This window comes from Rhea americana, unplaced genomic scaffold (genome assembly GCF_003343005.1).
Source record: "Rhea americana isolate MKP2758 unplaced genomic scaffold, rheAme1 scaffold_138, whole genome shotgun sequence".
In the NCBI taxonomy this organism is placed as follows: domain Eukaryota; kingdom Metazoa; phylum Chordata; class Aves; order Rheiformes; family Rheidae; genus Rhea; species Rhea americana.
Window position 1 is genome coordinate 735,831 of NW_028185461.1, and position 15,470 is coordinate 751,300.

Consider the following 15,470-nt stretch of genomic DNA (forward strand, 5'->3'; position numbering starts at 1 on the left):
CCGTGCTTTGCCGCGGCTCGCCGCTCGCCTCCCCTGCGCGGCCCCCGCGTGTCGGCAGGGTCCCGAGGATCGCCTGCGTCGCCGTAGCCCGGCAGCTCGGGCTGCTTCACTGTTAGCACGTGGGGGACCTTGGTAGCCTAAAGGTGGCTGTGAGTCGCCTTGGCAAGAGGAGTGTGGCATGACGTAGTAACAGCTTTTGTATAAAGCAACAAATTCTGCAAAAAAAAAAGAACCCCAGACTAGCGGTGCAGTTAGCTACTGGCTGCAGAAAGGATCCTTGGGCTCGCAGTGTGAGTTTAAATAGATTTCAGAAAGCACAGAGCATGGTAGTAAGAGTAGAATCCAGCTACTGCATGCTTTTCTTTCGTTTGTGGTTAAATCTTCCAGTTCTCAACTTTATTTCGATCTTAAGGTGTCATCGTAATTGTTTTTGTAATCAAAGTTGTCCCTTTTTGAAGTTGAAAACAGTGATTCTCTTTTCTCATATAACTGTGTGTATCTGTCCTCCTTAGGACAGCAATGATGACACCGAAGATGTGTCCCTCTTTGATGCAGATGATGAAGTGTCCAGGAGATCAAAAAAGTCTAAAATAAGGTCTGTGGCTGGTGGAGAAAGGTTCTAGATGAGTTCTAGACAGAACTGTGATGAAAGAAGGACTGCCATTGCACTTTAAAATATGTAACAGTAAATATCTTTTCTCTTTAATTAGAAGTAATGAATAGTAATTTCTGGGTAATGGAGAGTGCCAATTCCTGAAAATATATTAAAATTTGTGTATTGATGCCTTCATGTTTCTGGGGGGTTCTCAAAGTTAAGATCTGTTTCTTATCTTCCTGCACTTAAGGGATTTAAGTTGATATAATGGCTCTGAGCTCTGTGTAATAGGAATTTTTCTGCAGCTTTGGGTGGTGGTTCTAGGTTAGTTACCACTTCCTTAGTCTTTGTTCTGGAGTATGTTCGAAGCTGCTTTCCTACAGTTTGCCTGTCCTGATATAATTAGACCAGTGGCTTCCTTCCTCTGTTCTGCCCAAACTCCTTCCACAGAGCTACATCTATACCTGGGTGTTGTAGAGCCTTATCAGTAGTGACTTCAGATCCTATATGGCACTTTTCTGACCTGTAAACTGGAGAAGTCAGAAAGAAGGGCAGGTCTTCTATATTGAGAAACAGGATCTGCTTTCATTTAATTCAGTCTGGTGTTTCTTCCATGTGAATGTTTTTTAACTTTACTCCTTAAAAAATATATTACCGTGAATGCTAAGTAAAGGTTCCTGTCCTTGCACCTGGCATATGACTGTATGTAGAAGGTGTTTTCCTTATAGTGAGCTTCTAGTCAGCTTATCTCCCATGTTTGCAGTAGTTGCGACAAACTGATCTCCTGTAGCAATGTTGATTCCTGTCTTTGAATTGGTAGGAGATCACTGTGGCAGGATGTCATTTTTCTGTGAATTGACTTGAAAGGATTGTGATTATACTGCATGTCTTGTTTCTCATTTCCAGGCATCCAGTGGCATCATTTTTCCACTTGTTTTTCCGAGTCAGTGCAATAGTTGTCTATCTGCTCTGTGAGCTCTTAACTAGCAGCTTCATTGCCTGTATGGTAACAATTATCCTCCTCTTGTCATGTGACTTTTGGGCTGTAAAGGTAAGCTCCTGTCTTGTTTTTCATATTTTTGTTACCTTCATCTTAATATATGAAAATAATTCAACATTAAACTATCCTGATATGTGTGTAACAAGAAAGAGTAACTTTTCACCTTTCCAAGGGAAGAATCCCCAAAAGAGCTCAAGTATTACGAAGTATTGTGAAGTGTTATAAAATAGTAGCTCTTAAATTTCTATCTTTTTCAAAATTAAATAGAGAACATCAGGCTTGCTTTTTTTTTTAAGATGACGTAGACTTCATTATCAGAAAAAATCACTTTAAAAATGCCAAAAATATTCCTGCCTTTGTATTATTACAATATCTTGTTTTTACGTGGAGTATACTAGAAAATACACCATGTAGACGTGAAATCCCTAATTTGTTCCGGTCTTCGTTCCCTAGAAAACTTAGCTTGCTACTTATGCTGTTGTCTGCAGAATTTCTCATCTTAATATTTATCAACAGATGTATAGTGTACAGAACTGCATGACTGTCTCATTGCAGTGCTTTCATATTGCTTTATTTTTAAAGCAGTTCATTTTTTTCCTTTTTAGGATACAGTTTGATGAGAAGAGTGAGCTAATATGACAGCTCTTTGCTCATGGAGGCAGCAGTCCTATCCCTATCATTCCATTGTGTCAACTATTGTCCTTGTCTCACTGCTTGATGAGCTTATTCAGTTCACTAAGCCTGCTGAAATAAACCCAACAAGTAAAACAAGAATAATTTTCTACCAGAATAGTTGCCTGAATTGGTTCACTAAGGAATCAAAAGACTTTCAGGGTGTTAGTGAGTAGAAAAATCTGTCCAGAAACAGAGAAGGGCAGAGCAGAATCCACTTGTGCCGGGTGAGCTAATAGACTGGCTGAGCTGTCTCTAGGCTGCACCTTTAAAGTTGTGCATATTTGACAGATTTGGCACTACACTGCCAAACCTTGGAAGAATTAACCATGGTTGTGCAGCTTTGGAATGTTCCAGAGCTGCAGTTTGTGGTTCAACTATGTTGGTCTGTAGGATAGCATGTGGTTACTAATGGGCAAGGGTGGTATCAGAACCTTGTTAGCTTCTTCATCTTCATATCCTATTCAATGACTTACAGAAACAGTAAGATTATCTCCGAAAATAAGAAATTAACTTTATCTTTTTAATCTGCAGTTTGATCCCTGTGTATTGTACTGTGTGCATGGGATTGCATGGTCTCTAGCAAGCTGCCTGGGTTCTATCAGCCTTCCTTTCCCAAGGCCTTTCAAGGTTGCTTGTCCCTATCTTGCCTTTGCTGCTCCTCTCTTCCTCCCTCTGCCAGTCTCTTTGCTTGGACAATCTTTGTTTTTCCCAAATGTGAGGCAAATGATTTGGAATTAGCAACCCAAAGAGGTGAACTTTGGCAAAATTGAGAGCAATAAAATATGTGATCTTTACAGAGTATGATGCCTTTTATTCTAAAATATAGCCACCATTGTTAACTACTACTGCCATCTGTGCTGCTAAGGGAGAAATGTAGTATGAAATAGGCTGTGGCAGCTGCTGCTGGTGTTAGAGGCGGCATTTGCTATTTAGAGAATTTGAAGCTTACCAGAGAGGTGAGAGCTGAGGTTGAAAGTTAATATTGTTTCTGTGATCCAATATTGAGATGGAATATTCCTAAGCATTTATTTGACTAGTGGTTTCTCTTAGCAGAAAATTAAAATCTCGTTGCTTTTCTTCTATTTCAGAATGTCACAGGGCGACTGATGGTTGGCCTTCGCTGGTGGAACCAGGTGGATGATGATGGTAGAAGTCACTGGGTTTTTGAAGCCAGGCAGGTAAAGGTTCTTTTTTGTTGTTGTTTTGTTTTTGTTTGTTTGTTTGTTTTTGTTTAGTTTAATAAAGCATCTATTAACCAGCAATTACACCTTTTTGTGAGGACAAATTGTGCAATGTAGACATTTCTTTTGAGGTATAGATCTGTAACCACCTGCTTGTTTCATGTAGGCTACTGAATAAGGATTGTTTCAACTTGTTATGTTTTCAGATTTTTTTTTTATTATTATTGTTGTGAGGTATTGATCTGGCTTTATATGAGTAACCTAAAAGTTCTACATAATGTGTAGTAAAGATTCATATGTCATGTCACAACCTACAAGTTCTCTAGTGAGAACTTGAACAGCTGATGTAGCTTTTACATCCCATTGAAAATTATTAGAACTAAGAAGAAACATATATCTATACATATTTGTGTGTGTGTGTATATATGTATAACACTTATCATGGCTACTACTGTTCCTTTGCGTTCATTATGGCTATTACTATGTCTTTACTATCCAATCAGTCTGACATCTCACCATCTGTTACATAATTATCCTTTTATCCCTCTCTCTTATCTCTGTATATGTGGAGCCAATGGCACTCGCTTTTGCTATGCCGATCTTTAGCAAGGTAAAGATAATTTCCCATGATCATACCAGTAGAAGTCTGCTATGGCACAGGGGCTTGAAACTAGACCTTTCCTTAGCTGAGTTTGTGCCTTCATTACTGCCACATCCTTTCTCAAGACCATGTACTAGTTTTTCTAAACTAACAAGTTAGGGGGAAAAAAGTAGCTGAAGTGCTGGTGATTCAGTAAATCTAGTCATGAGTTATTATATAACTTTTTTATTAATTTTTGATATGAAATGAGTACTTGCTTGAGAGCTTCTGCTCTTAGAAGTAAACTGTGCGTATGGTGTACCAACCTACAGTCCAATAACAGATTTGATTTTAAAAGAAAAGCTTTATAAAAACAGTGGTGTGATATGAATCAGACCTGTGATTCTATGCCTGTGTGTAAAAAAAATTATTCTGTCTTGATTGTTAAGAGTATCACTGTTTAATTCTTCAAAGGCTGGCACTGGTGAAATTACAGTTGTCTGTACAGCGATTTAGAGGTGAAAACATTACCCATTTGGCTGTTCCTGTGCTGTGTAACTGAAGAATACTGTAAATGTGATGTTTCCAAAACTTACTGGGGCCATTTAGCACTCAAATAAGCGTTCCAATGCTGTTTCTGATAGAAAATTGACAAAAGGAACCCTTAAATGGAAACATTTTCTGTTGGAGAAAGATGTTAATATAATGCAGAAATTGATCCTGAAAGCACTTGAGTGCTGTCCTGCGGAGGCAAAAACCTGGAGGCTTGTTGATTCAGAACTGTTATTAAAAACACTGTGATCTGTACAATAGAGCAACCTGTTCAGCTCCATTTCTATTCTATTTCTAGGTATCGGCACAAGGGAATAAAGCCTCATCAGAAGCAGAGTCTCGAATTTTCTGGTTAGGTCTAATCACCTGTCCTATGATCTGGGTGATATTTGCGTTCAGCGCTCTCTTTTCTTTCAAAGTGAAATGGCTGGTGAGTTGATTTCTCCAACTCAGTAATAGATTTTGCATGTTACAGGTAAGTCGGTGTAAATTCCTGATTCTTGTTTTCTCCTGTGTCTTAGGCAGTGGTTGTGATGGGGGTGGTACTTCAGGGAGCCAACCTTTATGGTTATATCAGGTGTAAAGTTGGTAGCAGAAAGAACTTGACAAGCATGGCAACCAGCTATCTTGGAAAGCAGTTCTTGCGGCAGGTAAGATTTCCAGGGGGTTGGAAACCTGTCAAATCTGTTTCTGTCTATAAGCTTCTCTTCTGCCTGGGCCACGAAAAGAAAGATGTAAAAATTTGTTGTTTGGAGTTCTGCAGTGGGACCCTTCATGCCTTGCTTTCTTGTGAATCTGAGTCCTCAGTTACAGTCATAGAATAACACGCTAATTATTGGCATCAAGTTCCATTTGCTCCATCAGGAGCTCATGTTGTTTACTGGTGTCATGGACAAGTTCTATAGAAGTTACTGAAGTATGGCTGCTTTACTGGAAATAAGGAGCAGGGTGAAAAAGGTGACAGAGTAAAATAGCTTTTGACAAACTTTTCAGCTCTTGGATAACGGGCTGCTGAATTACTTTTTTTTTTGCAGTTTCCTCTTCAGAATATGCTAACCACAAAAACATGCATCTGAAGGGATCCTGTGTTGGTCTCTTGTGCTGCAGCATGCGTGGCTCTTAGCCAAAAGGATTGCAAGGATTGCCACTGCCTTTTATATTCTCTTTCTCACTTCCAGTCAGCTCTTCCCATCAGAGTGCTTTCCTGCCAGAGCGCTGGGTTTTCTTAATCCTGTGGTTCCCTGCAGCAGTAGTTAAAACTATCCACTTCTGGGCTAGCATTTAATTGTTGCTTTCCCCAGGTTTCTTGACTATGCCCCAGGTGACTGAGGGCAGTGGTTTGGTTGCTCCAGGTTCACAAGCGTTTACTGGAATTGTCGTTAGGGTGAGCAGAAGTTAGAATGTTGGTGAGCGTTTGTTCTCAGCAGTATGTGCTGTGATTGTGCTCTTCTGAAGCTGGATTTGCTTCTGAATACTCTTTAACACTGCAGTGGTTAGCCTACAGTCTAGACCAGTGTCAGTCCATGGTAGAAGTGAATGTGTTGCCCCAGAATCCTGGCAGTGATTCAAATAGCTCTTCTGTGGTGTACTCTTCTTTCTTTCTTTCTTTATTTATTTATTATTTTTTTTCTTCTGCAGACTGTGGCTAAAGATGACCAAACAGCGTCTTAAGGATGGTGGAAGCCCTAAGCCAGGCTGGATTTGCAGTAGTGAACTCAGAGAATGCTACTTTGACCATGAGATTTGGGAGCTGCATAAACAGTGTGTGAATTAAAAGAAGTAAATAAATTGTGCAAGACTTCAGGTTAACACTCACAGCAACTTTTTTTCTCTAGCAATTTGTGTTTCTAAGTTCTTTCTTTAGTTGGATTTGAATTAGTTTGCCTAAACTTTAAATTGAAAAAAAAAATCCTAGTTGGCTCCTACACAGAGTCTATAAGTACTGGATGAATTAAGACAAAAAAGCTGGGCCTCCTTCTTCAGAAAAAAACATGCATGAGCTAAGCCTTCTGTTACCTGAGAACCTCTAGCAGTTGGTACCTCAAATAGTTTAAGCTGTGGAGTTACCTGTATTTTGTTCTTGGAGGTAATTGCTACTTATATTACAATGTTCTGACCCCTTTCCCTTAGATCTCTATCTTTCTGTCATTCTGTGGTTTGGATGACACTGAGCTTTTTGAGGTAGAGCCTCTGAACTGAAAGGAATTGTTGCGTGTTGGTTTTAATAGAATGGTTGCTGAGGTCTAGTGGAAACTCTGAAAAAGTGACTTGGAAGCAGTTCTGGTCTTTTATATGAAGTTTTCTTGGAGGTCTCAGTAACATCTTGTCAAGATCATGATTAAACCGCTGGATGTTATGTAAAACCCCTCTTTTATCTTTAGGCCTGTGTCTGAATGGAGACTGCAGTGAGAGTGAAACCAGGTTATGAGGAAAGGTGCGCACACAAGTTCAGGGGCAGAGCAACTGTGAGCAGTTGCTGTCTGAGTAATGCTGTTAAAATGATGCCATCTGGTGTCGTATTGAGGCCGTACAATAGTAACACAGTTGATGCCTCAAGTATTTATCTCCAGGTCTGCCATGAGGCTGTGGTGTAATGTGATCCGATGTGTCCTCCACCAGGCAGTCAGTCCAGGCGCTCAGCACAGGATAGCGGGAAGTGTGGCTGACCGGGTATTGATATACTGCATTACACATGCAGAGAATTTACTTAGGCTCACTGGCTCTTAAAAAGTACAGTTGATTTGGAGTTAACTATTCGAACTAGAGCTTACCTCTCACTGTTAAATGAGCAGAAGGGTGTTTTAGATAACCCACTTACGGAGTTAACTAAAAACTTGACATTAGCATGGTGACTTTGCAAGATGTTTACATTTCTTGAATCCATGCAATATGCTGTCCTTGGGCTGTGCCCTCCAAGCGATCTTTGGGCTAGGGAAAAAGTCTTTTGTATGATCATGAAATTTGAGGTTACAATGTTCATGTAGATGGAAGAAAGTAATGTGTTTTGTGTGAAGAGCTGTATGGAAGAGGTCAGTTCCTTCTTGTCATGTAGTTCTGTTCAAGGCATATTATGCTTTTACATTGGGGGATATCACAAACTTCTGATGAGGTATTTTAAATTAAGAATGTGGTTTCTTTTTGAATAGTGGGTATTGTAAATTGTGGGATTGTAATAACAATATTTTTCTCCCTGTAATGTAGCAATACTTGGGAGCTGTATATTTGTTTAACTCTTTGAATTGATACCTTCTTTTTGTAAATATGTATTTATAAATGAAATTAAAATAAGGCTTTGTTTAACCAGATCAGATGTCCTTTCTATAATTTGTGGCTGTGCTCTGTTTATACACAGTGCTGCTGTAACGTAGTGTAGCAGGAATTACTCATTAAGTTAAACAGTGCTAATAGTCAGCTTTGGCACCGCTGCCTTCATCCAAGGGTCTTGGACAGCTCTGCCTGTATAAACACTTGTCTCATAAGCATGCTAGAGTCATTATTATACCCAGATGAAGTAATTGTCACTGTTTCAGCCAACTGTTTGACAGAGGATGTTTCAGTCTTTATTTCCAGCTTGATTCTTAGTCTGCTGCCTCATGTTCCTGTTTTAAAAATACTTTGTTTGAGTGGCTAAGATGCTGCTTCTGAGTGCAAAGACTCGAGTAGCTGGATGGTCAGAGGGCGCCTCTGCCCAGTTCCCTCCCTCAGCATGCTACCACCCGCTAGTGCTACCACAAACACTCGTGCCACCAAGTGGCTGGAACTTCTAATCCACAGGTATGTGAAAGGGCTAATTTATTTCTAATGAATGAATGCAAACAGGCAAAATTCATTAAGTCACAGAAGTGAAAGTGCTGACAGCCACATGAGGACGCACAAGCACAGGCCCTGGCCCATCCAGCATGATGAAACAGAAATTCTTTGCTCCTGTTGAACAAGTCCCCAGCTCCCCATTGATACTAGAGGGAGAGCAACCGACACAGCTGCAGCCACGAGGTAGTTCTTCTAAAATGTGTTGAAAACTTTGGGCTTCATCTTTATTCTGCTATTGCCGGAGCTTCTTCCAAACCACTGCTGGAAAATAGAGTGCATTTCTGGAAACTGCAGTTTATTTCATCAAGGACAGAGACATTTACTAGTACACACCTTTAAATATAGCCCTCTGGCTTATTTTTAGCCTCTAGGCAATCATCCAGTTTTTGGCTTCTGAGAAGTTGGCATTTTATCACATTTGGCTGCAGCATGGATCAGGACCAAGTCCCGTATCATTTCTCCATTTGGGTGTGATAGTCTTTGATTTGTATTTACTGTCTGCAGGGGTTTCCCGTGAAAGAGGAAATGGGAGTTGCAGCAGAATGGGGAAGTTCTCTGAATATGCTTTAGACAAGCCTAGGGAATCCACACTAAGCCAGTTTCTTGAGCATCAGATATGTAATGATGGCTCCACTGAAGACCTTCAGGGCTGGGTGGTGGCTGAACTTTCAGGATTTACAGAAATAGAAATAACCCAAGAGCAACAATAATAAAAATACTATTTGTTCTAAAACAACAAAGTGCACCTCAGGCTCTGCAAGCACAGCTGAAAGATGAGGTTGAAATCTTCATTTTACAGGCAAAGCTTTTTTGAGTCCTTGGAGCATAGTGTCTTGGGCCAGCTGGGAAGCTTTCTAGCCGAGCTGGGGACAGAGCAGGCCCTGGGGCACTTGCTGTCTGCTCTAGTGTGTTTGAGGCCTAATACATCTGGTGTGTCCCAGAGCTGTGCACGTGTGAGCTGCTCCCTTGCTCCTGACCACACGTGGTTGTCTGAAGCAGAGCTTTGGCTTGTGCTGACCTGCTTCAGGTCACCTGAAGTGACAGCTTTGTACCTTCCTTCCCGCAAACCAGCTTGACAACAATGCTGCTAACAGCGCTCTCCTGGCCTGGCCAGCATCGTCTGGGGCACTATGCGCTTGAAGCCTGTGTTTTGCTCCACAAGTGTCTCAGAGATTTCCTGGTCCCAGAGAGCTGCAGGGAAAGGTCTATTATAGTCGCTTGGCAGAGGGTGTGGTTGCCCCCTCTTCCACAGGACAGGACATCCCGGTTGGTATTTTCTAAACCAAAAGCTGCAGTGACTAAACAAGAGTGGCCTTTGGGGAGACCAAAGGGCCATCGGTGATCGGATTGGATGCTGGCTGGAGTCCAGTGCTGCTTGCAAGGCTCCTGGCAGGAAGGAATTTCTAGCTTCCCTCCTCCCGTTCCATGCAAACAGCCCAAATTTGGGAACAGGCATCCCCTCTTCCTGTAGGCTGTTGTCTCCTCCCACCCTGCGAATCCAGAGTGATTTCATGCGGAGGAGCAATGCAGCATTGTGGCTGAACATTTAGAAGCACTGGTGTGGGACAAGCTATGTCTCTGCTCCGATTTGGGGCTGTGTGGTGCTGAGAGCCTGGAGGAGCAGATCCTCCCCCAAGAGCCTCCACACCACCCTGATAAGGCAGGTGAAGGGCAGAGAGAAAGGAAACACTATTCCTGTTTGACAGAGCATGTCCGTTTTATACCACAGAGGGGCTAGCAAGTCCATCCTTGGACTTTTCTGTACTGAAAGCAAACCAGTCATGTTGAACATGATTCCAGTTCCTTCATCCTTTCTGCAGTGCCAGCACATGGCTTAGTGCAGTTAGCAACGGGGTCATGCAGAGCTGGTTTCTGCTGCTGGACCACAGGCTGCAGCAAATCAATGGCATGAATTTCATTCCTGCTTCTTAGGAACAGGGGAAGGGAGGACAGCCTCTTCCTTTGCTCATGTGTGCCCCCAGCTGTTTCTGAAGGTGTAGAAATGGCTCTCTGTGTCAGATGCAGCTCATGACAGCCGTGATTTTTATCTCAAGCAGTAGCTAATTCTCTGTGACTTACAAGGACTGTGTGAAAATGGCAAGCACGCGGTCATACTTCGCAGGAAGCCCTCTTCGCCCATCCACCAGTTTGTAGCTTGCTATATTTATGTCTGTTGATGGATTTTGCTTCCATTAGTTTGACCAATTCCTTTCTGAGCCCATACAACCATTTAGCAGAGCGCTGAATGTCAGAGAGCTCTGCAGGTTAGCACTGGCCATGTGAAGACATTTCACATGTTTGTGTTGAACCTACCTCTTGCTAATTCAATCTGGTGCCCATCTGGTATGGGAAGAGAAGACCAGGGATGTTCTCAGTTCACCTCTTTATTTAGCCGAGAGGCGTTAGGTTTGGAATTGACATGGACTTGAAATATCCCTAGATGAACTCAAACTGCTGTTGGGATCCTGCTGGAGCAGCTCACTGAAGATCCAAGGTGCCTCCTGTCAGAAGTCACCAGCCGACATTATAGTGCCAAGAAAAAGCAGCACCCTCAAGGATAGGGATTGGGATAGGGGTTGCTTCCTCAGCTAATTTGTTCATCCTTTGCAGAAACAGTTTGGAATTTCAGTTTGCACCTTCCAGAAAGGGCCACTGCTCCCTGCCCTGTCCCACAGCTTGTCCACAGCAGGATTACTACAGGCCAGACAGCAACGTGTGTGGTTTGTGCCTCCGTGGCAACTTTGGGGCCTGTCCAGGTCTCTGCTGCTTTGTGTCCCAGCAAAGTTACAGGTTTTATCAGCATAAAGGTCCATCGTGACATAAGGTCCAGGAGGACTTTTACCAAAAAACTGTCAAATAGTGAGATCACAGGAGTTTTGGGATCTGGGCAGATCGGGGTTTCCTGTATTTTCTCAATATCCTTGTTTCTTCGGAAGGAGCTTTATTCATCTTGGCAGGGCTGAGGATGATCAAATATTCTGCAGGGACCAGGGGACACTTTGATGCTGTCCAAGGAAAGCGAGACAGAGTGAGAAGGACCAAGCAAGCCAGGGACTGGGACACTATTTTTAATGCATTTACTTAAGAGTTTGGGGCTCATGTCAGCTCTGGGGCTGATGTTTTACTGGCACAAGCAGTTAAAGGGTGTATATATTGTCCAACGATACTCAGAAGGGCTGGCAGTTGTCTTCCCCACTTGCTGAGTTGGTCAACGAAGCGCAAAGCTAATGCCAGTGATCCTAGACTGAGAACAGCAAACACATCTTGTGCAGCATCCTGGATGGAAAAGGGAGCAGCTGGAGAAAGCCAGGGGGCTGACAACATGGGGCGGGACAGGAGGTAGCCCAGGGAGGGACAGGGAGCACTAGAGAAGTCAGGATATTTTCCAGAGCGGAAAGGCTCCATATCCCCAGTGACAGCCTTGGATCCCCCAACTTAAGCTGGAGGGTGCCTGGGTGTGCAATGTCCTTTCTGCCCAGTGAGCGACTGTGCGGCGTGGGATTGCTGTTGCTTTACCGTGACCATGGTGGAGGGAGAAAAACAGCAGTTTTGGTGTAGAGAGACGACACTCAGTCCATCACGCAGTGTGCCACAGCCAGTGCCACCCCAAGGGCTTGCTGAGCAAGCCTGACCCGGTGGAGTGAGTTTCTGCTGGCGCAGTGCTCTGCGCCTCTCAGCTCCATCATTTCTGAGCTGGTACAAAGAGCCCCAGCTGAATTTACTGTATTGCTGAAGTCTGTTTTAAAGGACAGCAATAAACCTAGGGCTGAAGCGCTCCAAACAGCCCCCCTTGGCATCTGCACCAGCCTCTTCCAACATCCCCCAGCACCTAGAGTTTGCAGCACGAAAAGAGACCCTGCAATCACCACCGGCACCTTCTTTCAGCAGCACTCAGCTCAACCAAGTGCCCCATTTTCATGCAGAATTAGACTCCCCTGGATTAAATATGGGATCAGCAGTGCTCTCCTGGCTCAGCTGCCACTTGTCTCCCCATGGGATGGGTGTGGGGGCGGGAGGTTTCTTAGGGGTCCAGATTCCTGTGAGCTGAAGATTTGCTGTGTCACTGTAGGAAATGGAGACCTGCAGGCTTGGGATTTCAATTTTTAATGATCCACTGATGAGATGAAAGAGTAGGGTCTCTGCTAAGCTGTTTTGTGCTACCTTCAATTGACATCTGGTGCTGCAGATCTGCAGGGGTTTGTGTGCAGAGGGAGGGCTGTCAGGCACAGCATATAAAGAGGGGAAGAGAGAAGGGCAGTGCTGTCGCTGCAGGGATTAGAAGAATTTTTTGGGGGGAGTATCAACCAAAGAAATGGATGAAACATAGGAGTGCTGCCTGGGGTCTTTACTGGGCTGATCTGCAGAGGTGCTGAGCAGCTGCAAATCTGAACTGTAACTTCTCTATGCTTTGGTGCCCAGCTATAAGATAGATTATACCAACCTCACCTCTGAAAAGCTCCTTGGGACCTGCATGGGAGAAGCCCTTGTACAAAGCAGAAACTGGCAGTTATTTCTTTAGAGGAACCAGTGGGCACAGCCTAAATCCCACTCTGGACACTGGAGCCCCTGAGGTGTCTTGGGTTCCCCTGTGATGGGGGGCCTGGGAAGCGAAGCACCTCACTTTCCTAAGGCTATCTAAAAAGGAGAAGGAAGGGAAAGTATTTTAAGTGCAGAAAGCAAGTGGTGAGGAGTGTTGGGTGAGCTACAACACTGGGTGAGCCGATTTTGGGCTGGGAAGCTTAGGGCTGGAAGCCATAGATCAGTACCCTCTAAAAGGGCTTCATGCCATGTAGTACTGAATTACTCTATGTGCTTCCAATAGCTGGATTTGTTCTTATGAAAATGGCAACTTTGGGTCATGCCACAGGTCCTCCTCACTCAAAAATCTTATTTCTGACCCTGGCTAGTAGATGATGCTAAGAAAATGGCGAATTCTGGCAATCTGTGGCAAAGGAATCTCTTGAACTGAAGATTGTATCTGCATGATCATGTTTAATGGCTATAAATCTGTCTCATTTTTGGGGCCTCCAAAACAGCTTGTGGTGATGAATTCTGTATAGCAACAATGTGTGCCCAGGAAATCCCTTCAGTGACCTTCCCCCAATAGAAAAACTGGCATTTTTTACCCCATCCTTTGCTTCAAATCCTTCCACCAGCTACTTTCTCCCCTCTTCGAGGAGATTCAGTATTTGTGAGGCCAAAGCCATGCTGATGCTCTCCAGTTATTTCTTAGCTCTGTGAATCCCAGTCTTCAGATATTCAAGCCATTTGATCACTGCAGGAGTTGGATTTTGTGATCTGCTGTTCCTCATATTCCTCCCAAATTATTTATTTTATTTAAAAAAAAAACCTGTATCACATTTCCCACCTTCTGCCCATCTGGCATGAAGATAAGAGGTGAGTTTATTTTGGGATTAGTAGCTCACTGGGCTCATACTTGAGTCCCCTGGACTTCTGGATGAAACCTTGACCTGCTAAGTTATTACTATTTGTGTTGCCAGCTTGCTCCAGTCTCCTCCTATTTGGTTCTTTTGGGGAGAGTTCTTCAGATTTTTTTTAAATCTCACAGAAATGTGTAAACAATTCCATAGTAACCACTGGAGTAAATGAGTCACTTTTAGCTTTTCTGCTAAAGGACATACCGTTTGTTCTTGCCCGCTGTTGTGTTTCCAGATTAAAGCAGACTTTAGTTGCCGAGACTGTTATTCATGGTTTCCTCTGAAAGTGTATTGATGTTTAATCCTGCCCTTTTTTGAGTTTGTGTGATGTCTACCCTGGCAGATATATCCTCTTGACCTGCATCATGATCTTCCACACTTGTCATTTTTTCCCTTAAATTGTAAGTTTTAAAACTCCATATAATATTTTAGTTAAGCACCAGAAACCTGGGGTTTTTTGTTTGTTTTTATTTTTTATTATTTTTTATGAGGGTTCAGTCAGTGCCAGAGAGCTCACGGGGCTGGATGCTGTGCAAACCTACCTGATGGTGGATGTCCTGATCCAAAACTTCACATGCTTCACCCAAATAGTCTTCAGAAAAAGGAAAAAAAGTGAATCCTCTTTTTCACAGCTCTTTGGTACGTCCACCTGCGATCTCCTGCGTTAGGTTGCATGGTTGTGCCCAGAACTTTGATTTAATTYGAGTTTGAAGCCCGGAGCTAGAACTAAAAGAGCAGGGAATTGGCCTTTGCTTGAATCCCACTCTGGGCCCCGGACAAGAAACCGGGTGATTTTCTGTGGGCGCTGGCGGGAACACGCGAGGGGGCTGCGCGGCTCCAGCGGGRCCGTCTCCCCGCAGCGGGACCGGTGACGTGGTGACTCTGTAGCTCCAAAACATGCTGGGGTGACGCCATGGAGAGGGCTCTGCCGCTGCAAGCGGGATGCCTGAAATCCCGCTGCTCCCAGCTGCCGTGCAAACCAGCTGGGCGGCCCAGGAGGGACCAGCARGCCCCACAGCCTGCGTTTCTCGGCGTTTGCAGGTTTGCTGCAGCTCTGTTGCAGCGGAGGGGTGGGCAGCCCGCCAAGGGCTGCTTCTCCGGCCTTTTATTTAGGCACCTGCTGAATATTCCCTAGGAAAAAACCTTTTATTTCCTGTAACTGCTGTGTTCAGGGGCAGCTTAGGCAGGCAGCCGGAGCAGCACCGGGCAGGCTCTGCTTGGTCCCTCCCTCCTCATCCAAACCCTTACTGCAGCAGAGGGAGCTCTTATGCCTTTTTTTTCCTTTCTTTTTCTTTTTCTCTTAAATCCCCTGCGAGTGAGAGGGTGTGAGTAATTGGAGCAGAGASAGCGTTCTGGCCCCTCGAAACGCCTCCGAGGGTCAACTATGCAATGCAGAAAGCGCCGAGCGCCCCGCCGATCCGAGGCTGGCGCATCCGGCGCGAGCGCGGGGTCTCAGCGCGCAGGAATGCGGTGGGAAGGGCGGCACCGCGGCCCTGCGTCACGCTCGGCCGGGACAGGGCGGCCGCCTGCCCCGCGCCGCCGCGGASGGGGTGACAAGGAGGGAAATGATAGCTGGAACCGCCTCTCCTTCCCCGACTCGCTCTGCGGCCGCACGGGGGTATAACGGGAACGTGATTTC

At 44.3% G+C, this 15,470-nt stretch overlaps 1 protein-coding gene across 1 annotated transcript in view; it reads left to right on the forward strand.

Annotated features, from left to right (window-relative positions):
• LOC146599589 (Golgi apparatus membrane protein TVP23 homolog B) overlaps positions 1 to 6,404 on the forward strand; it is a 6,713-nt gene extending 309 nt beyond the window's left edge. The window contains exons 2-7 of the mRNA XM_085298310.1: positions 513 to 595; positions 1,502 to 1,646; positions 3,359 to 3,448; positions 4,882 to 5,013; positions 5,105 to 5,233; positions 6,222 to 6,404. Coding sequence (XP_085154436.1) covers positions 513 to 595; positions 1,502 to 1,646; positions 3,359 to 3,448; positions 4,882 to 5,013; positions 5,105 to 5,233; positions 6,222 to 6,254 — 612 coding nt within the window. The 3' untranslated portion in view covers positions 6,255 to 6,404. The remainder of the gene's footprint in view (positions 1 to 512; positions 596 to 1,501; positions 1,647 to 3,358; positions 3,449 to 4,881; positions 5,014 to 5,104; positions 5,234 to 6,221) is intronic.
• The last annotated feature ends 9,066 nt before the right edge of the window (positions 6,405 to 15,470 follow it).